At 52.6% G+C, this 25,255-nt stretch overlaps 13 protein-coding genes across 13 annotated transcripts; 5 read left to right on the top strand and 8 right to left on the bottom strand.

Moving 5' to 3' along the window:
* Window positions 1–406: 406 nt before the first annotated feature.
* Window positions 407–2,299, bottom strand: NUU61_006179 (uncharacterized protein; the record flags this gene model as incomplete). The annotated part of the gene is made up of 4 exons (XM_056656707.1): window positions 407–1,090; window positions 1,171–1,589; window positions 1,675–2,097; window positions 2,212–2,299. 4 exons carry the CDS (start codon window positions 2,297–2,299, stop codon window positions 407–409), a joined length of 1,614 nt encoding a protein of 537 aa, XP_056509507.1.
* An 874-nt stretch (window positions 2,300–3,173) lies between these two features.
* Window positions 3,174–4,175, top strand: NUU61_006178 (putative TIM barrel metal-dependent hydrolase; the record flags this gene model as incomplete). The annotated part of the gene is made up of 1 exon (XM_056656706.1): window positions 3,174–4,175. The coding sequence occupies one exon, from the start codon at window positions 3,174–3,176 to the stop codon at window positions 4,173–4,175; it is 1,002 nt and encodes a 333-aa protein (XP_056509506.1).
* A 319-nt stretch (window positions 4,176–4,494) lies between these two features.
* On the bottom strand, window positions 4,495–4,940 carry NUU61_006177 (uncharacterized protein; the record flags this gene model as incomplete). Its single annotated transcript, XM_056656705.1, has 3 exons — window positions 4,495–4,551; window positions 4,626–4,690; window positions 4,763–4,940. 3 exons carry the CDS (start codon window positions 4,938–4,940, stop codon window positions 4,495–4,497), a joined length of 300 nt encoding a protein of 99 aa, XP_056509505.1.
* Window positions 4,941–7,588: 2,648 nt separating this feature from the next.
* glr1 (glutathione-disulfide reductase GLR1) lies at window positions 7,589–9,363 on the top strand (the record flags this gene model as incomplete). The annotated part of the gene is made up of 3 exons (XM_056656704.1): window positions 7,589–7,968; window positions 8,024–8,859; window positions 8,930–9,363. 3 exons carry the CDS (start codon window positions 7,589–7,591, stop codon window positions 9,361–9,363), a joined length of 1,650 nt encoding a protein of 549 aa, XP_056509504.1.
* Window positions 9,364–10,094: 731 nt separating this feature from the next.
* pbs2 (mitogen-activated protein kinase kinase PBS2) lies at window positions 10,095–12,003 on the bottom strand (the record flags this gene model as incomplete). The annotated part of the gene is made up of 2 exons (XM_056656703.1): window positions 10,095–10,493; window positions 10,564–12,003. 2 exons carry the CDS (start codon window positions 12,001–12,003, stop codon window positions 10,095–10,097), a joined length of 1,839 nt encoding a protein of 612 aa, XP_056509503.1.
* Window positions 12,004–13,166: 1,163 nt separating this feature from the next.
* Window positions 13,167–14,105, top strand: NUU61_006174 (TMEM53 family protein; the record flags this gene model as incomplete). The annotated part of the gene is made up of 1 exon (XM_056656702.1): window positions 13,167–14,105. One exon carries the CDS (start codon window positions 13,167–13,169, stop codon window positions 14,103–14,105), a length of 939 nt encoding a protein of 312 aa, XP_056509502.1.
* A 119-nt stretch (window positions 14,106–14,224) lies between these two features.
* On the bottom strand, window positions 14,225–15,040 carry NUU61_006173 (type 1 glutamine amidotransferase domain-containing protein; the record flags this gene model as incomplete). Its single annotated transcript, XM_056656701.1, has 3 exons — window positions 14,225–14,607; window positions 14,668–14,905; window positions 14,963–15,040. The coding sequence occupies 3 exons, from the start codon at window positions 15,038–15,040 to the stop codon at window positions 14,225–14,227; spliced, it is 699 nt and encodes a 232-aa protein (XP_056509501.1).
* A 450-nt stretch (window positions 15,041–15,490) lies between these two features.
* On the top strand, window positions 15,491–16,205 carry NUU61_006172 (ankyrin repeat domain-containing protein; the record flags this gene model as incomplete). Its single annotated transcript, XM_056656700.1, has 2 exons — window positions 15,491–15,532; window positions 15,573–16,205. The coding sequence occupies 2 exons, from the start codon at window positions 15,491–15,493 to the stop codon at window positions 16,203–16,205; spliced, it is 675 nt and encodes a 224-aa protein (XP_056509500.1).
* A 1,043-nt stretch (window positions 16,206–17,248) lies between these two features.
* Window positions 17,249–18,624, top strand: NUU61_006171 (anaphase promoting complex subunit DOC1; the record flags this gene model as incomplete). Its single annotated transcript, XM_056656699.1, has 2 exons — window positions 17,249–17,729; window positions 17,798–18,624. The coding sequence occupies 2 exons, from the start codon at window positions 17,249–17,251 to the stop codon at window positions 18,622–18,624; spliced, it is 1,308 nt and encodes a 435-aa protein (XP_056509499.1).
* A 438-nt stretch (window positions 18,625–19,062) lies between these two features.
* On the bottom strand, window positions 19,063–19,711 carry NUU61_006170 (uncharacterized protein; the record flags this gene model as incomplete). Its single annotated transcript, XM_056656698.1, has 3 exons — window positions 19,063–19,284; window positions 19,411–19,481; window positions 19,570–19,711. The coding sequence occupies 3 exons, from the start codon at window positions 19,709–19,711 to the stop codon at window positions 19,063–19,065; spliced, it is 435 nt and encodes a 144-aa protein (XP_056509498.1).
* Window positions 19,712–20,053: 342 nt separating this feature from the next.
* leu2A (3-isopropylmalate dehydrogenase LEU2) lies at window positions 20,054–21,481 on the bottom strand (the record flags this gene model as incomplete). The annotated part of the gene is made up of 6 exons (XM_056656697.1): window positions 20,054–20,286; window positions 20,362–20,989; window positions 21,066–21,161; window positions 21,216–21,281; window positions 21,345–21,365; window positions 21,431–21,481. The coding sequence occupies 6 exons, from the start codon at window positions 21,479–21,481 to the stop codon at window positions 20,054–20,056; spliced, it is 1,095 nt and encodes a 364-aa protein (XP_056509497.1).
* A 609-nt stretch (window positions 21,482–22,090) lies between these two features.
* On the bottom strand, window positions 22,091–23,154 carry NUU61_006168 (CDP-diacylglycerol--inositol 3-phosphatidyltransferase; the record flags this gene model as incomplete). Its single annotated transcript, XM_056656696.1, has 3 exons — window positions 22,091–22,459; window positions 22,529–22,905; window positions 22,968–23,154. The coding sequence occupies 3 exons, from the start codon at window positions 23,152–23,154 to the stop codon at window positions 22,091–22,093; spliced, it is 933 nt and encodes a 310-aa protein (XP_056509496.1).
* Window positions 23,155–23,873: 719 nt separating this feature from the next.
* NUU61_006167 (uncharacterized protein) lies at window positions 23,874–24,677 on the bottom strand (the record flags this gene model as incomplete). Its single annotated transcript, XM_056656695.1, has 1 exon — window positions 23,874–24,677. One exon carries the CDS (start codon window positions 24,675–24,677, stop codon window positions 23,874–23,876), a length of 804 nt encoding a protein of 267 aa, XP_056509495.1.
* Window positions 24,678–25,255: the final 578 nt, after the last annotated feature.

Here is a 25,255-nt window from a genome sequence, read left to right as displayed (position 1 = left end):
TTGAGAGTTATAATTGTGATATATTTTGTTCTACCATGCACAAAAAGATATTCCAGCAATATATGATCATAGTTGGAGTTGCAGTGGTTTTTCTTGATTTTGATTTCTTTCTTATTCTTATTCTTATTCTTATTCTTTCTCTATTTCTGATTCATCCTTGTAACCTTTTAAGGTTGACTCTGCTCAGTCATAATTCAAGTTGATTAGATTTGTACATGGGTATCAGATATATGTCCAAAAAGAAAACATCCAAAATGCAGTATAAATACAAGAAGATACACCACAAACAACAGTAGTACAAATACACACACAAGAAGGGAAAAGAAGCTTCGAGTCCCGTACAAGTTAAACATTAGGGCCAAGATATAGGGGCGATGGACTCAAGCCGGCCATGTCGAAGAAAATATTAGAGCGCCGTATTCCCAGGCTTGGGATTTTTCACATCCGTGGAATCGACAGTGTCGACAGTATCAGCGGTGTCAGTCGTGTCGATTGTGGTAGTCAAAGACGGGGCCTCGGATTCACGGGGACCAGCGCGCCAACGCAGGTACCATGGGGTATCGAAGAGGTCGCCCATCCGCTCGATAGGCACGCCCTTGGTCTCGGGCATCCAGATGCCGAGGATAACGATACCCAAGAAACAAATGATAGCCCAGAAGAGGTAGGCGCCCCAGACATCAAGCGAGATGAACATATTGGGGGTGACGCGCACGACGGCAAACTGAAAGAACCAGTGCAGGGCCATGCTGGTGGAGTAGCTGACGTTGCGGATGCGAGTCGGGAAGATCTCCGTGCCGTACAAGTACGGGATGGTGCAGAGGCCGACGGACCATCCGACGGCATACACGAACACGGACGCGACGGCTGCGTCAGACGCGGACTTGTTGTCTGCGGAGCCGGGTTGTAGCCCCATGTATGCACCCATGTAGATGTGTGCTGCCAACTGCAGGGCCAGCCCTGTCAGTGCACACCGCCGCCGGCCTAGGAAGTCGATCAGGCCCCAAGTGAACGCCATGGTGAACACGAGCTTGACGACACCGTAGGCGCCGGACGAGACCAGCGATTGTGCATCCGCTGTGACGCCGGCGTACTGGAATTGGCAGAACATGTCAGTATTAATGCCCTCGAAAGATAGTCCTTGCCAGATATGCTTATATTGGGTTGGCTCACCTCGAAGACATTGGTCACGTAGTAGGTGATCCCGTTCCCGCCGGTCCACTGTGCAATAGTCTGCATTGTCATTAGCAGCCAGAAGCGTTGCCGGTAATTGGCGTTCGTCTGGGTCTCCTTGAACGCGGTCCAATGCGACACAGACGCCAGGTCTGCCGTCCGCTCCCGCACTTGGGCGTCAATGGTCTCGAACTCGGCCTTGACGATCGGATCGTCGGCGGATTTGCCGCGTAGACGCGCGAGGGCATCCCGCCCCTCGGTATGCCGTTGTTTCGAAGCGAGATATCGCGGGGTTTCGGGACACAGGTATGAAAGACCGAAGGCAATGCCGACTGGGATGAGGGGGATAGCTTGGACTAGGCGATATTGGGTGCGCGTGGCGGCCATGTGAAGCTTAGCGCCATAATTGATGAAAAACCCTGCCAGATAAGACAACACGAGTCAGACATGCCCCCTCAACCCGGAACAACAAAAATAACGCAAAACAAGAAATGCTAGACTCACCCATGGCCAGCACCGCCAGCAGAGCCACCATGTACAGCCCGACCGAGAGACCTCGTGTCGCCTTGGGCGCAACCTCCGACAAATACAAAGGCGACGTGACAGTCAGGGCGCCTGCGCCCAAGCCACTCCATATACGAGCAAAGAGCAGCAACCCATATATTCCAGACGCAAACACTTGGATGAACATCCCCGACGCCCATACGATGACGGCCACTCGCCACGCCACCAATCGCCCGAGTCGATCGTTCAGGTCCAGGGCAAACAAGGCGCCGAACGCCGCGCCCAATACGTTGAACGAGGTGATATTCGCCTTCCGGTTGGCCAGCCCGGTCGCATCGTGGGCCCAATTGGATTTGATCAGGTTGAAATCAGTTTGGAAGGAAGGGAGTTTGACGCTGGCGCTGTAGCCACCCTCGTCATAACCTGCAGGAACGAGTAATTAGCGGGATTTTTTTTTTCTGTTTCGTTTTCTGTGTGTTTTTCTGGATTGTTCGGTTTCCCCTGTTGGGAGAAACAGCCATGTGCCCCGTTGCTTACCTTTGGGGATGCCGCCACACGCGATCACGAAGATCACCAAGGCATAGTAAGGAGTTGTCGACCAGCGCGACGTGTCCAGCCGTCGCATGACGAGAACTCTCGGGGCCAAAAACAAACCAAACCAAACCAAAACAAACCAAGCTGTGGAGGCTAGTAGATCCGGGGAAAGATGCGGTGGACGGTCGTCGGCAAAGGGTGGGTTTTGCAGGATGAAAGTGGGAACGAAATTGCAGCAGGCGCTCGGCATCCCGGGCTTAGGCCCTGACCTCGGTCAACGTCCGACCCCTCCAGGTCATTTCCTTTCTTCCCCCCATCTTCTCTCCCAAGAAGATCAGCGCTCTTTGCTCGATTTTCGACGGCGACTCCGAGCAGCATGCATCCCAGTTATTCTTTTCCCAGGGCGTTGGTTTCGCACGGGACTCGAGGGTGACAGATATACTCCATAGTTCTTCAGAGTCGGATCGCACCGTGCACCCACCCCAGGCTCCGCTTGACGGATTACTCGTCTCGGAGGTCCTCATGGCGGGATCAAGATTGCCAGAAAGGCAAGAAATCTCATAGTTCTCCTGTACTGCGGCGTTGTCACCAAAAGGCGTCGTTGCCCGATTACCTCACGGACGACTTCCGCGCTCACTCCTGCAGCACTCGCAATCCATACCCTCTGTTGAGCCGACGGGTGGGTCAAGTCTGAGGCCTCTCGGGAATACCCTGGACCCAATTTTCAACACGGCAGAGGGAAGAGTTTTTTGGAATTGTTATTATTAGTTGTTCGCCCTGCATTTCCCTAGGAGATCAGGTTGACCGAGACGGACATTGCCCGGCGAAGACGGCATGATACGTTTTGAGTCCTGTCTTAGGGCGAACCCCTGTCACCGTGTCTGTTATTTTGTGAGTAGAAACCCCTCTGAAGAGACCTTGGGTTTCGTCCACCCCCCTTGGTTTTGCATGGCCTCTCGTTCACTATGCTTACATCCTCCCAGCCCAAAGCCAGTCTCTTGGCAGAGACCTCACGCCTCTCGCTTGCTGCGGTTTCTTCTAGTTGCATAGAGCAGCGCCGGTTGAGCCATGCAACAGCGGTCAGCCCTCCTCTCAGAAGGAGAATCCCCCCTGGCTCATGGGATAGCCACATGCACGTCGTGGAACCCTCACGGTTTCCCGTTTCCCCGACAGCAGTATATAAACCCTCTCCGCATACGTTGACCGAGGCTCTCGCTTTCGAGTCAGCACTGGGACTCGACAATGTTGTCTTTGTGCAACCATCAGTCTATGGGCCCGACAATTCATGTCTCATAGACGCACTAAAGAAAGTCGGGCCCTCCCGCGGCCGTGGGGTCGTGGTGATAGACCCGGCCAATATCCAACCCGAAACGCTAGAAGAGTGGCATTCGCTCGGAGTGCGTGGGTTACGAGTGAACCTCCAATCTGTGGGGAAGGTTATGAACAAGCTGGAACTGGAAACGACGTTACTCCAACACGCCGAGATTGCCCGACCCCGGAACTGGATCATAGAGGTATATCTCCCGCTTAGAATGGTCCCGATGCTCGAATCGATCGTCCCATGCTTAGGCGTCCGCGTTTGCATCGACCACTTCGGAAGCCCTGACCTGTCTACTCTGGCATGGAACCATGACAGCACACCATTCAATCCATTCGCCCTCCCCGGATTTGCGTCATTAATCTCCCTCCTTCGCACCGGCAGCACGTATGTCAAGGTGTCTGCACCTTACCGGCTCAGCAAAGACCACCAAATGCGCGATCTACGGGCCATGGTGCGTGAGTTTCTGTCTGTTGCACCTAAACGAGTTATTTACGCCACGGACTGGCCTCATACACGCTTTTCCGGGGTCGACATTAGCCCATTCACCGAATATTGTCTGGAACTATGTGCACACGACCCGGAGCTAGCAGAGCGGTTGTTCCGCAGGAATACAGAAGAGATGCTAGGAGTGGCTGCTGCAAGATAGGGTGGTGATTTCATGTTTTGCACTGGCTGGTTGTGCACGGCGTTTATTCTGCATTAGGCTTTCGAGCCTCGGCGTTTTCAGCATCGGTTCGAGCGTTAAATGATGATGAAGAATGCATTTTTACGATCTATGGATGATTTACAGTACGAATCCCCCAAGTGGCATTTGATCTGATATATATTCCCTCGATGTCTACCCAACGGAAATTTATTGACAAACTGGCCAACCCTGGGCATCTGCCAGAAACCTAAGTTATGAAATTGAACGTAATCGAGTGAGCACCTATCTTCCCGTGCATGACCATGAGGTCTGCATGTCTTTAGACACTGCTCGCATCCTGGAAGATAACGTGATTCGTGCAAATCTTCTTTGGGCCCTACGAGCAACGAAACAATTATGGTTAGTAGACTGCGCGAAGATACAATCGAATTAAATTGAGAGGAAACTCACAATCTCGTAACAGCAAGCGGGTCGAGAGCGGTCCTCGCACAGCTGGGGCTCTTGGATGAGCTCACCTAGATAAGGTGTCGACTAGGTCAGCATGATTCATAGTGTGGTATTTGGAATAAAAAGAGATCAACACATACAGTCTGAAGCCTCGTTGATGTTGCCGTTGTTTGGCGCCGGCTTCAGATCACGGCAGCAGTAGGGCTGCTGGATCATGCCCGACTTGTCAGCCGCGAAGTTGCAGTGCATGTTGATCTTTTTGGCCTCACCCAGGGCCAGGGTTGTGGCGAGGGCAACGAGAATAGACGAGACGCGCATTTTGATTAATGAAAGAAGTGATAAATGAGTGTGGTTAAGCGCGTGGTCGTTGCGGTTGGAAATGGGCCGGAAAGAAAGGAGATGGGGAGAATCGGGGGATGTATACTGGGGAGTCGCTTGCTATTCTACCTGCTTGCGAAAATAGTGAGAGAGAGGGCATGACTTCAGGAGGGCAATTGAACTTTCCTCGCATTAGCGAGCAAGGCTGTCTCCCTGTTGATGTTGTCCTGGTATGAAGGCTGATCATGGTGGATCTGATTGGCAGGCCCCGGCATTGCTGGGTGCTCCTTGCATTTTTCGCATTCTCCGATGAATGGGGCATGTTTGAGAGGGGAGGGGGTTGATGTACAGGGGCAACTCCTGGCGAAGGGATCCAGGGGTTAAGGCCGTCATGCCGATCGATCACAGGTTTCCCTCGTGCTCGAATGAGCTCATGGCTTGATTCTGGGGAGTTGGGTTTCCATCAAGGGATGTATGACGATGGGAACTCGAGTCAGATGTTGAGGGGCCACAAGGCATGAATTGGTGTTTCATGCCATGGACCAGCAGCTACTCAAGATGGATCTATTATCCAAAAAAAAATTGTGTATTTGCTTTGTGGTCAAAACAACCTGTTATTTGGCTCTGCAGCTGCAGATGCAGCCCTAATGAACAACGGACATGGATATATGCCCTGCACCGTATATTTATCTGGATTATCTGGATACCTTGGTTTATGCTAGATTTAAAAATATCTATGCTTCTAGTATCTCAATATATAGTTACCAATTCATACACTTCCAATATTTTGTGTTCACTTGGGTGATCCTTGTTGACGCGGGACGCCAGCGTAATACATATATATATAGATATATATATATATAATCTTTACTTCCAAATTTACCACATTAAATAGTATTTGACTCTTTATATTCATCCACTGGAAGTCTAGCTCAGGTCTAAACAGGTTCCTAGAAACAACGGATAAGATAGAAACTTTGGGGGATCAATGGACAGCTGAACATTTATTTGTTTCAGCCGGTCGCTGCTTCCGAAGCAATTCCGTGCTCCCTTGATTCTGATTATGCCTTTGTAGATGATTGTTCAGCTCCACTACGTGGCGATGTAGCTGAATGTAGCATATCACCCCTTCAAATAAAGCGCTAGCGTGCTTAATCAAATAAGTACCTTGTTGCTAAATAAGGAATTCAATTATTTTCTATAGTTCCAAGGTTAGGTTAAGGTTGAAGGGAAAATATCATGTGATTTGAGACGTGGTTGAGATTTGATTATATAACACATCATGATTACGTAAGATTTTGTTGTGCTGGTAGCCAAAGTGTTGGGGTGTCCCCCATCGATATCCTTTATTGTTCTCGATATACCTCATGGAGAAATACAACTCATGATGCCTTCTTCGAGCACTGTCGACATGGACCGCAGTGTTTACATTCCTCTCTGCTTCTGTCTTATTTCCTTCGCTGTCATCGCCTACTCCCACTAGTCATTCTGCCGTAGTGTTGTCCTCAACGCCATCCATACAGACAACCCTCTGTCACTACGGACGAGCCGCATACTGCGCCAGACTCAGATATCTGAGATATGCCTGCTGCAACATCTGCAGTAGATTCTACCCGACTATCCCAGACCACAGCATGCGACCCCGCTACCTCGGTTCCCTTGTCTCCTATCGAAGTCGGAAGACAATGCGCTTTCAGAGAGAGGCATAGCTGCGGGCAGAATTGTTTCTCCTGGGGATGTTCTTCTCTTGCTATCTGAATAAACCATACAACCCCTCTCCGACGAGCCTGCAACATCCTCGCGATGACTTCTTCCTCAACCCCTCCCTTCGCGACACTCTGGACCCCGGTCTCACAGATTAACCGCCCACAACTGGAATACTGGCGCAAGACGATGTCGCAAACCTCCCTGGTAGGGTTGTGATGTTCGATTGTTGGTACTGGAACGGAAGCCCGCAAACCCCAATATCCCACGGGTTCATGAGCTCTATATCCACCACCTGGCATGATGTGATATGGTACCAAAACCATAGCTCAGCGATTTTGCATCTTCATTATTTGCGCATCTCTCTATCTTGTCTTTTGACACAACTTTCCTTACCGTTACTATATTGTCTTGACTGCCCCACCATGATCTTTGAACGCCACCTGTCAGCTCTGGAGCTGTTTATAGGACAGAGTTCTAGTGGGGTACTCATTGTCTGTCCTCTATTTATTTTCCTACTGAAATAATCTATGGAATAAACATACTTTGCCTTATTGTGAGAATGAGAATTACTCGGGTAGGAACAACGTGGGGCTCAGTTGGGAGCGAGGCAAACCATAGCGGAGACAAAGCATTAGCTTTCCGACGTAATGGCCAGATTATAATATTGCCTTTCCTTTTACTCATCTTGATCTACTGTATACATATCTTTCCTGTTAATAAAACATGGAATATGTTGAGAATTCGTACAGTCCATACAATGGACCTCGGTCTCCACGTGACATGCTGAGAAATCATGAGGTGATCGAGCTTTCAGTCCCGACCGGCATAGGAGCGTATCAAAGGCCGATATCGTCACCATCTTTTGTCAGCGCCCCTCTTCCTTCTGTATAGACCCCGCTAGATACTTTTCTTAAGTATCCTCGCCCCTCCTTCTCTCCTCCATGCTCTCCCTCCCCCTCCAATCTTCTCGGTTCAGCGTTCGAGGCTCTGCATACCTGACCCGGTTCCCCGTCGGGAAATCCATCCATACAAAGGCGATCGTGAATCGAAATCTGGCGACCTTCAATTCGCCCCGCCCGACGACCGCGAACCCAATTGTCCCCGGCTCTCGTCTCTCTTCGCTTTCTCGGCACTTTTCTTCTTCCCCCGCACCCCAAACCAACTCGACCATGGCGCCCGTGGAGACGAAACAATATGACTACATCGTGCTCGGCGGTGGTAGCGGTGGCAGTGGAAGCGCTCGCCGAGCGGCGGGGTGGTACGGCGCAAAGACGTTGATCGTGGAGAGCGGTCGGTCTGGCGGTACCTGTGTCAACGTGGGGTGAGTTATGATATTTTGTATTGTGGTTGCTGGGGCTGACAAAAACGGTTTGTAGGTGTGTGCCCAAGAAGATGACGTGGAATTTTGCGACCATCAACGAGATGATGCACGTCGGCAAGCACTACGGTTATGACATCCCCGACAACATCGCCATCGACTACAACTCTTTCAAGAAAACGCGCGACGCCGTGATTAAGCGCCTGAACGGTGCCTACGAGCGTAACTGGGGCCGCGAAGGCATTGACCTCGTCCACGGCCGCGCAGGTTTCGTGGACCCTAAGACTATCGAGGTGACCCTCGGCGACGGCTCCGGCACCGCCCAGTACACGGCGCCGCATATCTTGATCGCCACCGGCGGCCGGCCCAACCTCCCCAAGGTCCCCGGTGCCGAGCATGGTATCACCAGCGATGGGTTCTTCGAGATGGAGGAGCTGCCGCCTAAGGTTGCGGTTGTCGGCGCCGGGTACATCGCAGTCGAGCTGGCGGGCGTCCTGAACGCCGTGAATGTTGAGACACACATGTTCATCCGCGGTGACACTTTCTTGCGCAAGTTTGACCCCATGGTACAGAAGACCATGACTGATCGCTACGAGGCTGCGGGCGTCAAACTCCACCGCCACCACCCCGGGTTCAAGGAGATTCAGCTGATCCGTGACGGCAAGGGCAAGGACCGCCTGCTCAAGCTGATCGGTCATGATGGCTCCGAGCTGGAGGTTAACGAGCTACTGTGGGCTGTGGGCCGTGCGCCCGAAGTTGAGGATCTGCATTTGGAACACCCCGGCGTGAAGCTAAACCACGCCGGCCACATAGTGGTGGACGAGTACCAAAACACCTCTGCCAAGGGAGTGTATGCGCTGGGCGATGTGACCGGGCAGGCCGAGCTGACACCAGGTGAGTTTCCTTGAAGCTTTCCAGAAATAAAAAAGCAAGAATCATCACCTAACCTTCATGTTTCGAATAGTTGCCATCGCCGCCGGCCGCCAACTCGGCAGCCGCATCTTTGGCCCGCCCGAGCTCAAATCCGCCAAGCTCTCGTACGAGAACATCCCGACAGTCGTCTTCTCGCACCCCGAAGTCGGCTCTATCGGCCTGACCGAGCCCGAGGCCCGCCAGCAATACGGCGATGACAAGGTCAAGATCTACCACACCCGTTTCACCGCCATGTTCTACGACGTAATGCCCCCCGAGGAGAAGGCCAAGAACCCTACCGAGATGAAGCTCATCTGTGCCGGGCCCCAGGAGAAGGTCGTTGGCCTGCACATCTTGGGTCTAGGCGTCGGCGAGATGCTGCAGGGCTTTGGTGTTGCCGTCAAGATGGGCGCTACCAAGCAGGACTTTGATAGCTGTGTTGCTATCCATCCTACCAGTGCTGAGGAGCTGGTCACGCTGCGGTAGAGATGGTTCTGTCCTGGCGGGGAGAGAGAGAGAGAGAAATTTTGTGCAAATAGAAGAATACTATAACTTTTGTCTATGGTAGACTCCTGTAATTAGCTTGTAGAAATTATATCAGTGAAGACTTACGTAGGTTTATTTTTTATTTACCTTATGATACTTTGTCTAATAGCCTACCAACTATATACTTTACATATTCATTGAAGATTCTACAACATCTGCTATCATCTCAATGCAAAATGTATTCGGAAACTTCGTGCAACATGTCTGGCTAAGAAAATGCGTTCCTGTCCCACCCACCCACACGGCTGATACAGGCCCAGAAGAGAAAAGAGGCGGTGAATGCTCGTGGAGGGTTAATCGATACCGATGGTTCACACACAGATGCGTATGGCTCCGCCAAAGTACAGAGCACAGAGAAAGGGGGGTTACAGGTCGTATGACATGGGGTCAGTTGAATATTCCCGACCGAATGCAGTAGACAGACCATCCCTATCACTCCCCCCCCATCAGCAGAGAGACACATCGGACAGAGAGTCGAGGTGGATCAAGGCGTCGTGTTTGTGAGGGTGGGGACGGCGCCTGCGCCGAGGAGAGCGCGTCCCCGGAGAGGGGGAAAAAAAGAGGGATAGCAGATGAAGAGGAGATATAATGATAATCCACACGGGGGAGAATACAAAAGAAGGAAAGGAAATTTCGGAAAAGCTCAGTTCGGTGGCAAAGGTAAGAGGGCCTTAGTCGTATACAGGCGGAGGAAGAGGGTTATCGTGGATGGGGCTCGTTTTGACCTTGTCCAGGGCAACGGCGTGCAGGGCGGGTTTTTCGGCATCGTGGAGAAGACCCTGCTTGCGCAATTCTTGTTGCTTGTGCACCCAGTCGGCCACTTCCTTGTCCTCGGTCATGGCGTATGGGGAGTGCTCGCCCGGAGCGGGAGTCTCGGAAGGCTGGGGAGTCATCTCATTTTCGGGCTGACTAGGTGGCCGCATCAGAGGCACCAACCATGGATGTCGAAGTAGCATGTTATAAGAAGGCCGGTTGTTAGGGTTCTTGTCCATACAAGCTCGGACAAACGCATGCGCATCGTCCGAGTACCCGGTGGTGGGGAGGGTAGGGGCGTCGCCGTGAACAATGGCCTAAAGCATCCAAAAGAGAGGTTAAAAATATATTGCGGCGTTTCGAGACTCGAAAAGAGAATCCACTCACGTGTAGCTGACTGAAGATATTGGTGAACGTCTCCGGTGGGTATGGATACCGGCCCATGGCGCATTCGATGATCGAGAGTCCCAGACTCCAAATGTCGCTTTGTACACTGTATGTGCCATTACTTGTCGCACCTGACTGCTGCATTCCACCACCCGCAATGCGCTCCGGTGCCATGTAGCTTTGACACCCGATGTTGGTCTTGGCAATACTGGCAACCAAATTCCCACTGACGCCAAAGTCACAGATTTTGATCTGACCTTTAGAGTTGGCCAGGATATTGGTGGGTTTGACGTCGCGGTGGATGATGTTGTGGTCATCCTTGAGTGCCTTCAACCCCATAACGGTGGAGAGCGCTACTTTGCGAAGGATGTTTTCGGGAACGCCACCTTCATAGAGTTTGTCGATTGAACCGCCGTTCATGAACTCGACGCACATGTAGACGGCGCCCTCTTGGAAGAATGCCCCATAGAAGTCAATGATAAAGGGCGAGACACAGCGATGGAGAATGTCGAGTTCCATGATGATCTGCGCAAACTTGCTCTCGTCCAGCTCCAGTCGGATCTCCTTCATCGCCATGATTACCCCAGACAAATTATCCTGAGACCCGGAATTGGCGCTGTTTTCGTCATTCTCACCGGTCCGACTGACAATCCCGCTCAAACCCAGGCCTGGTTTTCGGAGATGTGGCCGCGTGTGTCGAACTTTGTAGACAGTGCCGTAGTTTCCCTTGCCCAGCTCATCCAGCCGGTCGACTTCATCCAGAGAGATCTTGAAGCTGTGCCCGGACGAGAATTCCACGCCACCACCATGCAGAATTGCCTTGTTTTTGAAATTCAAGGTGCCGGTTTTGGTGTCGATGATTTCGGAGTATTTGCTGAACGCCGACTCCCCATTCTGCTCCTTAGACTTTTGGTCCTTATCATTGGTAGGAGCAGGGGATCCTGTCACATCTGACAGTTTTAGACCGGGTTTCATACGTTTGGCCGCCAATCCGCCGGGCTTGGGCGACGCGGGGCTGGCGGCGGACGGGACCGAAGGGGAGGAGGCCGAATTTTTGTTGGGCTGTGGTGTCGGAGGGGGACGGCCAGCAAGAGCACCACCGGCACCGGCCTCAACCGACATGGGGATTCTCCCGGTTGACGTAGCATGGGGCACGGGAGCGCCTTGGCGGGAGAGAGAGAATGCCTTCATTTTGGCCATGATGTCCTGGTTGAGTCCTGAGCTCGCCTGCGCGCTCATCGATGCCTGGGGCCGTGGCGATGTTCCAGCACCTCGCCGCGCGGCGTTGATCTGGCCCAAGTGAGTGGACGAGGCCGTCATACTCGCTTTCGTATCGCAAGAGGTTCGGAGCGATGGCATCGAGGCATGGTGGGTCGGTGTTGTAGGGTTAGTCGGCGACGCGCCATCGGGGGTTCTGGGACTGCGGTCGTCCTCAGCCATGGGGGACATCGCAGGATGTTGCGCATCCATCGTAACCATGCACGGACTCGGGAGGACGAGAGAGTCTGACCGACAGCAATGGCCGGTGTGATCGATGTGACGAGGCCGTAGCGAACTTGGGCCCTATACAGGGAATGAAATAGATGGAAGAGAAGTAAACAGGATACAGACACTGATGTTCTTCAAGTTCTGGAAGAAGAAAAAAAGAAGAAAAAAATTGAATAAAAAAATGAACCAAAAAAGGTGAGGGGCTCGAATTCCTTGGAAATCGCAGGGTGAAGCCCAAATGATAAGGTGGGGGGGCATGTGAGCTCCGATAACATCGCCTCTCTCTTTCTTTCTTCTCCTTCGACCTTCACTTCTTTTCTGCTTCTTTCTTCGCTTTCGAATTCCCCATCGATTCATATCATTCATTCTCTTCCTTTCTCTTCCTTTCTCTTTCTTTCTCTCTCTCTCTCTCCCTCTCCCCTTCCCTCACTCTCTGATTCTCACATTGCGACAGATGGTCAACCGGGCTGGCAGACCAGCCAATCACAGCGGCCATTGCTGACTCACGCCGGTTTTGCGTCGGCCGTTTTTCGCTCCAAATGAAAGTGGCTGCCTCCCAGAAGCCCAACCGACCACGACACTACTAAGAAAACCAGAAAATTTGCATGTATTCGATTCTAATTGCTTCCTCGGGGACACACTGCCTTGCTTCATTGGCGGGTCACTTTTGCCAGGATCCAACAAGGTTTTTTTGCATCACACTGTGGCTACCGTAGTACCTTGGTGGTCTCATTACTTCCCGGAACTGAGCCATGGAATCGTTGAGATCATACACCCGTCCCAGGAGCCGGGACCATAGGCATGAACTCGGAATCGCCTTGCGACATGTCTCCATCTCTCCTGAACGGGGGAAGTCGTTGACTCAGCTGGTCGCTCCACCTGTTCGCAAGGTTTTCTCGAAGGCTCTGTCCGCAGTTGGTCCGATATACCCGTAATCCTTTTCCCCGTAGCAATGTAGGCACCCACACAGGCAGGAATCCATGTTCTGGGGAGGGGCCGGGTCCGAGAGACGCCCGTAGTTCGAGAGGTCTCCGGGGCACGGACTGCCCCGGGGCCCCGAATGTTGCCCGGCCGTGATCATCGGTCTCTCTCCCCATGCCTCACACACACCCGTCATGGCTTCGGACCAGACGCTTTTTGAACCTCTACATCCAGTGGGCGACCAGATATATTTGTACGAGCCTCAGGACACGGAGGATGCCCCCCTTGGAACCACACAAGCACCCGCGTTGGTAATCCTCTGTACTTGGCTGGGGGGCGCCACGCCGCGCCGCATCAACAAGTATGTGTCGCAGTACCGTCAAATCTACCCAGGATCAAGCCTGCTCCTCATCACTACCAATTTCCCGGATCTCTCTATTCGGCCTTTTGGCATGCTCCGTGCTCGTCTAAAGCCCGCTTGCCAGGCCATCACCCGCATTTTGGCCCGTCCCAGCAACGGGACGTTGCGCCGCACTCTACTCCATATGTTCTCACATGGTGGATGCAATGTCGGCTTGCAAATGGCGGAAGCCATGAAAGAAGAAGCAGATCACGGTGTCGCATACTTTTCAAGTCTCCAGGGCATCATCTTCGATTGCTGCCCGGGCGATGACACGTTGCAGCGAGCGTATGGCGCCGCCCTGTTATCCATGCCTCAAACCACCATGGGCCAGCTCTTGGGGAAGATGTTGTACCCCACATTAGTAGTTGTGACTCGATTGCAGCACGCAGGCATTTTGTATGGAGTGCGTGACCTCCGTGCCCAGTTGAATGAATCTACTTTTGGCGCTCATCCGAGGAGGCTGTATATCTACTCCAAGGAAGACGTCACGGTTAGCTGGGAGGATGTGAAGGCACACCTGGAAGATGCGCGGTCTCGCGGCTATCTAGCCGATCAGGTTGTCTTCGAGCATGGCTCCCATTGCGGATTGATCATGGAAGATGGATCTCGCTACTGGACTGCTGTCCAGAAATTCTGGAATGGTGAGGATATCAATGATCTTGTCGCAAACTCGGTCCCGGGTGCTTCCTATAACTCTATAGAGCTGAAAGCCCCTCGCAGTCGGCTATGAGGGGTTACTTGATTGCATACAGAGACCAGGAAAGAAGCTTTGATCATCCTGCTTTTAATTTATATTTACTCGAAGACTGTTTCCTGAGATATTGTTCTCGACCTTTGCAAAGGGTACCATCACAGCCCCAAAGCCTTGAGGATCTCCTCCCCAACACCGGTACCACTGGCTGGGTTCTGGCCTGTGATGATTGAAGTACCGTTCCCGGACGGAGACACCACAACCTTGTTTCCAAAGGGCTCTGTCTTGACATACTTGCCCGAGAGCTTCTCCAGCTCCGTTTCCAGCAAGAAAGGCATGACCGGCGTCGTACCAATTAGGTCTTCCTCGGCATTCGAGAGACCCGTCACCTCAACGCCCTGAATCAAGGGCTGACCCGATGACGTCTTAGCCTGAAGAAGCGCCGCAGGGCCATGGCACACGGCTGCGATAGGCTTCTTAGCCGCATCGAATTTCTCAATCAGCGCGATACTCTCCGGGTCATTGGTCAAGTCAAACATAGCTAGTTCCTCATGTTAGCTTTCATGTCTCCAACACGTCTCTTCAAGAAACTGTAACGTACGGCCATGTCCGCCGACATAGAAGATGGCGTCGAATTCGGCCGCCTTGGGCAGGACATCAGCCAGCTTGACGGTGTTTTCCCACAGGCTCTTTTGCTCCTGGAGGAACTTCACGCTCGAGGCGTCGTTCTCGGCGAACTTGATCGAGCCCGGGTCCAGTGGAGCTTCGCCACCCTTTGGGGATGCCACCGTCAGGTCGACTTTGCCTGTGAGCACGTCGAACGGATGAGCGAATTCCGGCTAGAACATGGATTGTTAGCTTCGGTCAATGAATTGCGGAACCAGATAAGAACATACCAGAAACCAGCCACTCGGGTGGTTGTTGGCAGGAATCACTGCCTGCGAAGTAAGAATAACGAGGACCTTGGGTGCCATGATGTGTGTGTGTTTGAGGGATTGACGGATGTGTTTTTAGATGGAGTTGACTTGTGACGTGCGGGACAAGGGCCTTTATATTTCTCGCTAGCTTGGGTGCTCGTTGCTGACGGCCGATTGCCCCACTTAACGGAGTTAAGGACCTCATGTAGTATAGTATTAATAATTGCGGGCACAAGACGGTTGATCATTCGCAGGCTTGAAGATGTTGAATAATCCATGTTCGGTGGACTATTAGAGTTCCCGAGGTGAACTGAGCGGATAGATTCAAGTCCGAGCTCGCGTTGATGTCAATTCATTCCCACGAACCATGACGTAGGGATCGCGATAGAACCAAGTGGAATCAAGACGATCATGAATCATGAAGATCCAAAGGTCAAGTCAGACACTTAAAAGGCTTCGGGCTTGGCACAGCCCCGCGAGTCAGTGACTTCTTGTCAACGCCTCATCATGCTGCTGGACCTCCCCAAAGGTCCTGTTCTTGATCGCCCGGTGTTTCCACTACGAGTGTGAGATCAATTGCTTTTTGCAGACTTGCGGGCGGCTGTATCTGCTGCTGAATCATGCCCTCTACCGACATAATGCCCGCTACTCAGGCATTTCAGCTCTCGAGTGGGCCACACGGCACGGCTTCGAGACGACAGCCCGGAAATCGTTAGCAGCAGGCGTACCCCATGGTGCATGTTGCCATACTAAATGGAAACCGATAGAGGTAGCTGTGCAACACGGCCACGAAGCCATGGTGCGCCTGTTTTTGGATTGGGGCATTGATCCTAACACCCCGGACTTCAGCCCACTATCTCAAGAGGATGCTGGCCTATTGCGTCTCGCGGCGTCAAAGGGCCAGGAAAACATTATCCGACTGTTGCAACGTGCAGCAAAGATAGGTGAGGAGGTTGTGAGGTCCCTTCTCGAGCATAATATCCATGTGCAGCTTTTACTGGAAAAGGGGGCCGATCCTCTTTCAGAAAACTTTGGTCGAGAGAGCCCATTGGAGGCTGCCGCAAGAGACGACGAAGTGGAATGGATCAAGCTGCTTTTGGAGGCGATTGATAAACGGGAAATCCCGTTGGAGGATCTGCAGCCCAAGCTTGCCCGGGCTCAATTTCAAGCCGCAGAGAATGATTGTCTGAAGACTAAACGGCTTCTTGAGCGCTTTTACTGACGAAAAGATATCCGGTCAAGTGAACAATTCGATCATCTCGTGTGCTCATGCCCTTGAGACTTCCTTTTTTCTAGCAATCCTCGATGGTTTGGATTGACTGGAGACAATTTCATCATCACCAGGGAAAGGAATATATTATCTTCACAGGGACTGAAGAAGCCTCGCAAACCTTTACACTCCGGCTTGTTTCAGTCTTGCTACTGTACTCAAATATCTCCGGCCACAGCCAGATATTCATTGGCCTTGTATCTCCTATACAAGCCAGAGTGGACCCTGATGCGGCTGAGTCGATCAGACAAATTCCCGGCGCTTGCACATTACTCAGGTTCTTTCAAGTGCGGGAATTCGGTTTGAATGTCGACACGCACCTCCTGAGAAGCTTGCTTGGGGACGGCCTGAGCCGATGACAACTTCCAACAATGATGGCTTTTCTGTTTGAACAGAAGAGACCTCGACCAGAGACTGCGCTTCCTCTGGCGAAAAAGTATTCCTTCCTCGGAAGGAGCTACTATGCGAGAGTCCTCCATAGCAGATGCTGCCAAAGAGGTCAAAATCTTGCTCGGAAACCTACGCCTAGTAGCAGAGTTCAGCAACTCGCCTGACACGCCTGGATAGGTTTGATTTCTTGCATCGTGGTGGCGTTACATTTTCGTGGCGAGGTTGTAAATGCTCTTGCCATTGTTCCGTGGAAGCTATCTGCCCCTGTTCATATTTAACTACGATAACCATAGTCTAATAATGCGCCTGGTATACAAACCCTGAGCAGACCCGAATGGGTACTGTGGGACCGGGGAAGAGATATAGCCCGAGAGTGCCTATAAAACCACTAGAGAGAAGAGGGATTCCTTGTATAGAAAAAGAGAATTGCGGTCTTCTCCAATTGTATTCCTGCATAGTGTAGTGTCATGGCAATAAGTAAAAGTGATGATGTCGGTAACAACGGCGAGGGCGATCGCCGCAAGCTCCAAAACGCTAAACCGTCGGGGCCACCCCTCGCGAGCTCCGTCCCCCCCAAAACATAATCCCACTTCCCTGCACCAGCCATGCCACACCTGCGCCGCCAGCCCAACTCGCGCGATCGCCCGGACGACCACACAGCCAATTTACGCGCCCAGTTCCAGACACCGCCGTCGCGTCAAACGCCCTCCAACCCAATCCATCGCCCCCCGCCGTCCACCGGGCCCTATGCAGTCACGCCCGATCTCGTTCCGGCAACGGGACACCCGCACCCGAATCTCTTTCCGATTTTCGGTCGGGCTGGCATGCAGCAGCCACCACCGGAGTTGATGGATGACGAGGACGAGCTGGGCGAGGAATATGACGCGCGTGGGCAGGCGACAGCGCCGGTTGAGGATGAGGATGGGCTGGACCCGCAGACTCACTTTGATCCGGAGTACGGGGCTAATGATTCTGACGAGATGGATGGTGAACTTGTGGAAGAGGAAATCGTTGGTGATCAGCTAGAAGAAGAAGAAGAAGAAGAAGAGCTGGAGGGAGACGAGGATGAAGAGATGCACGATCGAGGTATGGCCCTTGATTTTGACTCAATGGCTTATGAGAAATCGACTGATTTTCTTGTTATCGATAAACAGAAAAATCACCTTCGCCCCTACCACCGAACCTGCGCGAGATCTCGTCGCTCGCGTCGTGGACCGTCTCGACGTCCAAGCCGGGCTGCGGTGTCACGGCCCTGCGCCACCCATCGCCCTCACAATACTGGCAGTCAGACGGCCCGCAACCACACACGCTCACTCTGCACTTCTTTAAACTCGTGGCCGTGGTGCGGATCCGCGTGTACCTAGACTTCGAGCTCGACGAAAGCTACACGCCCACGAAGATGACGTTCGCAGCCGGCATGGGCGGCAATGACCTGGTTGAATTCGCGACCTGGGAAGGCGACGGGCCATGCGGCTGGGTAGATATCCCTCTGGACGGGGTGGGCGGGCGTAACGGGGGATGGGTGCGCAATGAAGCGGCGCGGTCGAAACCCCGGTCGAAAACACGCCGGGCGCCCTCGCGACGCAAGATGAAGCATGGGGTATTTGGGTCTGACGACCAGCGGGACGAGAATGGCCCGGACGGACGCGATGACTACGAGAACGACGATCCCTATGCGGGAAATGTGCTCAAGGCCATGGTTCTCCAGATGAGTGTGATGGAAAACCACCAGAACGGGAAAGACACCCATGTCCGGGGTTTCCAGGTCTTTGCCTGTGATGACAGTCGCCGTGCTGTTGCTGCGCCGTCTGCGTCTGCTGATGGGCGTCACCGCCGCCATAGTGCGCGCCAGTCGCTTCGTGGAGTCACCGATGCGCTTGGCCAGACTCGTTTGGGGAGTGAGGATGTTGATACCGGCAGGTTGATTGCCACGACTGGGCTTGACGAACCCGACTGGATGGGCGAGCCTGTTATTCGATAGTCGGTGTGCTTGAGGCGTAGTGCATTCGGGGAGTCTTGTTTTCATTATGGTTTGGAGTTTCTCAGTGGCTTCAAGATACCCAAGTTCCGATTTCATTTATGGCGTTTCCTCTGCCTCCTGTGGGCTTTTGCATGCTCTGGATTATTTTTTTTTCCAGTGGTTCCTAGTATATCACAAGGCAAAATTGAACGCCCACAGATTACTTGCATCTGATACCACTACCCCCGGTAGTCTATACTCAAGTCTTGATGAGAATGGAGTGTAGGGAGTCAGAATTCTGCTAACTCGAACCCATGCATACAGGAAACCGCGCAAAGCAGTTTATAATTATTGCTTTGTGCCATGATCCAGAATAATTGAACAATCTTCGGGTCCTTAGGCTTCTTAGCCCTGGTCCACACAGACAATAACTGAGTATAAATGGGAAATTTTTCCTGTTTACTTGAACCAAATCTCTCTCTTCCTCCGCCCCTTCCCATTAGTCGTACTTTGACCATCCGTTCCATCCTCAATATCTATCGTCCCTTGATCATCCTTCGCACCATGAGCAAGAAAAATGTCAACAATCTCCGGATCTTTCGCCCTGGCCCACTGCAGCGGCGATTCGTTCATATAATAGTTACCATTCGGATCAGCGCCGTGTTCAAGCAGGTATTTCACCTGGGGTGGTCTATTTGCAATGATAGCAAGGCTATAGATTAACAGAGAGAGAGATAAATTAGATATCAGTTAGATCCCAAGCTAGATACTTACTGCATGTTCGACTGTGATCGTTTTCTTTCTTACCTGAGGGCGTTGCCAATAAGACCCAGACCGTCGTTGACGTTGTATCCATTCTTCAGGAGGGACCACTGCGTCTAGATTTTTTTGAATTTCCTGTCTGCATTGCTGCAATCTTGGAAGTTTGCCCTCAACTATCCATGGATATATTGCATGGATACATACCTGAGTCAATTTCAAATCTGCGTAGAATCAGATCCTCTGCAGCCTCCACATGGTGATTATCCAGGGCGACTTCTAAAGCAACGTTGGAAGTCGAACATGGGCTGGCGTGGATATCTGGGCGTTTCTTGTGCTTGCCAGGCATCCAGTGTGGCTCTCAGAAGCGAGAGATCGTTAGATTTAGCGGCTACGAGAACGGTTGAGACCATGCTAGACATGGTTGAAAGTCTGGTATGATTGTTATGTTCATGGATGGATGGAAGAAGATGAATCAAGTTGGGAGATTGACAGCCTGGGGATAAATCGACACCAACCTGAGCTCAGCAGCCTCGTGTAGGATTCCTCGTCCTTGAGTCATATGTTTTTTAGAATTTTATTGAGAATTGGGTATTTGTTTTTGATTTCACTATATCTTCCTTTTTTTTTTTTGATTCTATGCTCGTCATATCTCATATGGAAACAATGAAGCAGTTGGCGCGCTCCATATTTACTTGAGCAGCTTCTCCAGCTCGGCCGCGACGGCGTCGCCCACTTCGCTGGTGTTGGACTTGCCGCCGATGTCGCCCGTGCGGACGCCCGACTCGATGACGTTGCTGACGGCCTTCTCGATCGCGCGGGCCTCGTCGAACATGCCGAACGAGTACTGCGCCATCATGGCGACGGAGAGGATGGCGGCGACGGGGTTGACGATGCCCTTGCCGGCGATATCGGGGGCAGAACCTGTGAAGGTTAGTTAGCAAATGAACAAACAGAAGCAACCTCAAGAGAGATCATCCAGAGAAAGAAAGCACAAACCGTGGATAGGCTCGTAGATACCGTTGACACGGCTCTTGCCATCGGGCACACCACTTAGGCTGGCAGAGGGCAGCAGACCCAAAGACCCAGGGATAACACTAGCCTCGTCGCTAATGATATCACCAAAGAGGTTGCTGGTCACAACGATACCATTGAGCTTGCGCGGATCCTTGACCATCAGCATAGCAGCCGAGTCAATGAGCTGGTGACCGATCTGGACCTGTGGGAACTCCTTGGCCATGACCTCGGAGACAACCTTGCGCCACAGCCGGCTAGTAGCCAGGACGTTGGCCTTGTCCAGACTCCACACGGGCAGCGGCGGGTTGTGCTGCAGAGCCAGGTGCGCGGCCAGGCGGGTGATGCGCTCGATCTCGGCGCGCGAGTACGGCTCCGTGTCCATGGCGTAGCCACTGCCGTCGTCCTCCTTGCGCTCGCCGAAGTAGATACCGCCCGTCAGCTCGCGGATGATGTTGAAGTCCACGCCGCGGCACACGTCGGCCTTCAGCGGCGAGCTCTCGACCAGCGACGGCGCCGCGAAGTTGCACGGCCGCAGGTTGCCGAACGTGCCCATCTCTTTGCGCAGCTTCAAGATGCCCTGCTCGGGGCGCACGCTGCCGGTGCCCCATTTCTGGAAATTGCCATCGACTATATGTTAGAAGATACTGGTCCTGATATGCGGGGACATGTCTGCTGGCTCGACTTACCGGGCCTCCGATCGCTCCCAGGAGAACGGCGTCCGCGTTTTTGGCCACATTCAAGGCTTCGTCGGTCAAGGGCGATCCCGTTGCGTCAATGGAAGCCTGTCAGAGCTTAGCAATCGAGCTTGTGTCTCGCTTACAAACGCATATACTCACGCCGCCGAGCAGGTGGTCCTGCAGATTGAAGCTAACATCACGGTTCTTCTCGAGGACGCGGAGGATCTGAAAGCCATGGTGTCAATTAAATCAACACAGTATTGTTTAACCCAAACTCTTTAGTCGTACCTTAATGGCCTCGGTGGTCACCTAAAATCGCAGTCCAGTCAGTTTCAACCTCAGTTTGCCCAACAGCCATAACCCAATAGACATACCTCGGGACCGGAGCAATCACCACCAAACACAACGACGTTAAAGGCAGGCATATTGAAAACAGTAGCAAGAGAAAGAAGTCAATTGAAGTTCCAACGACACACCGAAGAGCTTCCGATTGGAAAAAGGTGGGATGCGGGCGAAGTGTCGACCCCGCCAACTCCGAAATCGGCGTCCCACTCGGCCGCCAACCGGGCAACTGATGATGGCCCGCTCGATCTATGAAATATTTCTATCTTCCACGATTGAGGCCCCAAAGTCACAAAGAAATGCATTAAATGATGTATAACAGAAGCACTAAGGATGACGAAAAACCGACAGAAGAAACGACGGGATAAAACAACACAAGATCGAAGACACAAAAAGAGAAAGAGAAAAAGAAGCAACAGACCCCGTGTGTACTGTACAAGGTCCTCCTCACCCTGGGACCTGCCTGTCCGGCCCAACACGCTCATGAATAGGATCCGACTGCCAAAGTGTTGCCCCCCTCGCGATCACAGCGGCACCGATTGGCGCCATTCTGCTCAAGAATCCCGGAAATCACAGACCCGAAGCTCCAAAGACATGCATTGACAAGGAAATAACGCGGTAGAAAAAAGGGCCACGAGCAGCTGCGAGCGAGCCGCCCTGTCTTGATGACCGCGTCCGCTTCGAGACTCCAATTACTTCTTGCGGCTGGCCCGCCTGGCCTCGAGGTCGCCCTCCACCAGCCAGCGGCTGGCATTGACCAGCTGGACGACGTTGACAAATTGCTTGAACGCCATGACGGGGGCCGAGATGCCGGTGATCATCCACGGCACCCAGCTGTCGATCTTGTTGGCGCGCGCAAGCTCCAAGGCGCCCGCGCTCCAAGGGCTGGCAAAAAGACTGGTCGGCGCCGGGTGGGCCGGGTTTCCGGGCTGCGGAGAGGATGGCTGGGCATCAGCGACGGGCTGCAGGAGAGAGGGCGACAGAGTCGGCGAAGAGAAAGACAACAGGTACAGCCCAATGAAAAAGGCCTCGTTGAGAGCGCAGCAGATGAACAGGACGACCTAAGGACCAACGGAATCAGTACGGGTATAGCAAAGCATGACAATGTAGAGCGAGCGCGGCGAACGCACCTTGCTGTGGTAGTACTGGTAAAGCACCCAGCTCCGGCTGGAATCGACCTTCTTGTGGCTCTGGCTAGATCCGCCCATGCTCAGCGTCGCGTACATGTGCATGTAGTGGCTCGCCATGTCCAAGCAGATCAGACCCTGGAAGACAATCGCCCAGCGGGGCCAGGCGGAACTCAGGAAGACCAGCAGACACGCCGTCGTGCAGCGATCGGTGACCATATCCAGAACCGCGCCAAAGGTGGTCGACTGGTTGAAGTACCGGGCGGCGTAGCCATCCAGTGCGTCCAGCAGACATGACACGGTGTAAAGAATGGAGCAAGTGCGCGGGTGGAGGGGCATGTAGTAGAGCGAGGCAAAGGTAAGAAAGACTCGGAGATATCCTGAAATTTGGTGTAAATCCGTTAGAAGACGAGCGAAGCTCAGTCGCACGAATGCGCCTTACCGATGAGGTTCGGGGCAAAAAGAAACACGTTCTCCCGGCGTTCTTCCCGCGCGCTCGACCGACCTCTCTTTTTCGAGGGTGTGCGCTTGGATGGCGTGGGAACGGTGCCATTGCCACTTGGTGACTCTTCACTCTCATCGCCCTGAGCAGCAAGGGCTGCCTTTTGTCGTCGTGTTCTTGCGCTCATGGCGGCTGTGATGGAGTGTGTATACAAGGGGGGAGAGCTTTGAAGCAGGGTCAGAGCCTGCAATCAGGGAATGTCGAATTGGAGTCGGAGGTTTCTTGAAGCAAAAGGGACCACGGATATTATACGTGCGATGTCACTGAACAAAGTGATACGTGGTCAGCCAAGTGGTTGAAGTATGTGGGCTGACAAGAGGACAACAACGCGGATTCGGGCGGACGGACATACCTTTCCCTCAGCTTCCAAGCCGGCACCGGATCTGGCGCAGATAAGAATGAGATTGTAAGGAGCGAGAGATGAGGTGTTCAGTTTGAGTGGAAGATTCCAGGTAAAGGGGAGAGAAGGAGAGGAAAACTCGAGTGGCCGATAAGGGGATGATAAGCGTTTGTTGACGCGCTCCGACGGCTCGGTGTTTATAGGAACACCAAAGAAGGTGAGAAAACACTACTTCTTGAGTCCCTGCCTAAGCTTCAGGAATTTCTTCAGTCCTGTCCGTCAGCTAACCTGGACAGTAAATAACCCGCTGACGGGTCGCCCGGAACCTTGGAAGCCCTTTTTCCCCACGCGGTATCCACATGCTTACTAGGGTTCTCGCTAATCCATCAATAACAATGAAGGCGCAATATATTCCTGTATATTCCAGTAGAGTAACTCTCGTCAGGACAAAAAGCACCATGCTACTCAAACCATAAAAGGGGCATCCAGTCGGTCCGATCTATCGATCACACTGTGTACATAATAGCTCCCCTGGAGCTCGGTTTGGGTGAAAGGTTTATACTGCGAAGACGAAGAATCAACGGGAGGATCTTGGGACTGAGGGACAAGCTTTGTCCCCAGCTGGTTCCACCAAGATGTCCTTTTCTGCAGCAGCTTATGGAGCGCCTCCAGGTTGGGTGGGTTGTATAGCTCGACCAGTCCCAGCAATGAAACGGTGAGAGGTTCTCAGGCTCATTCTCATCGCTCTTCGTGGAACCGACATCACTTGATGTCTTCTTCTTGTGCATCACAAGCTGGATGTCGGGGTCGACATCGACCTGGACGAACTCCTCGAGGATCTGCGATGACTCTGGACAGCGATACCACTCAGACGCAAAGAAGTTCAGAAAGATCATCCACACCGAGGCCCTTCCATTCTCGGTCTCATTTGCTCCATAATCCCGCAGGTCTCCGTTGAGGACGATGTCCACTGTCTGTTGAGGGGTTCTGCCCTCTTGAAGGAGCTGTCGCATGAGTTCCACCCGGCGATAGATCGCCGCTGATAGAAGGAGATTGTATCCCGGAAAAAAGCCCTGTGATTTCTGGTTGTTCAGTGTGTCTGATGAGAGATCATCTTCGAGCCCGAAGGAGAGGAGCCAAGGAATGTAGGGCAGCACAAGTCCCCGGAAACTGGGGGCCCTAGGGCCATTTTCTGTAACCGAAAATTTCTTGATCCATCGAGTGGCGCAGCATTGTTCTTGTGGCAGCGACTGTGCCTTTTTCGCATGGCCCTCAGGAATCCTGCCGAATAGAAAAGAGCTTGACGGCATACTTGGGCATAAACTGCAGCTGAATCAAGATCTGAGACTGATAGCTAGTAGTCGACACTCGATAGCCTCGATATCTTTTTCCTTGCGCATACTGTGCCATTTCACCTTGACACTCTGCCACTTCTTCGTCAGCTTCAGCCGGCCGAGAATCTCAGCCAACTGCTGAGAGAGATCGTGGCAGTCGGCAGCCAGCCGACGGAGCTGCTTCTCATTTTCGGTCTGAGCAGGGAGATCAGATACCAGGCCTTAGGCCACGGCATTCAAATCATCGAGGACTGTGCCGAGGCTGGCATTTTGGTGAGTTCCTCCTGTATCGAGTACTTGGTAGCTGCCGGAGATCAGTTTATAGAAGAGGTCGATGAATGTGATGATATTCCCTGCGAGGCCGATTGCTGCAAAGGGGTCCATTGCGCCGATGGAGGATGAAGAAATCAACGATGAGAATAGCCTGAGCTGAAGGCGCAGGTAGATGCGTGGTTGCTGCACCCCACGATTTTTAGCGTTTCTAACAGGCTGCTCAAGTCCCCTGCCACTTGCAATGACTGTGAGGTAGAGGAATGAAGGAGATGGTTTACTGT

This window comes from Penicillium alfredii, assembly GCF_028826965.1.
Source record: "Penicillium alfredii strain IBT 34128 chromosome Unknown utg000009l_segment0_segment0, whole genome shotgun sequence".
NCBI classification, from domain to species: Eukaryota; Fungi; Ascomycota; class Eurotiomycetes; order Eurotiales; family Aspergillaceae; genus Penicillium; species Penicillium alfredii.
The sequence above is the reverse complement of the archived record's forward strand: the minus strand, read 5'-3'. Positions and strand labels throughout refer to the sequence as shown.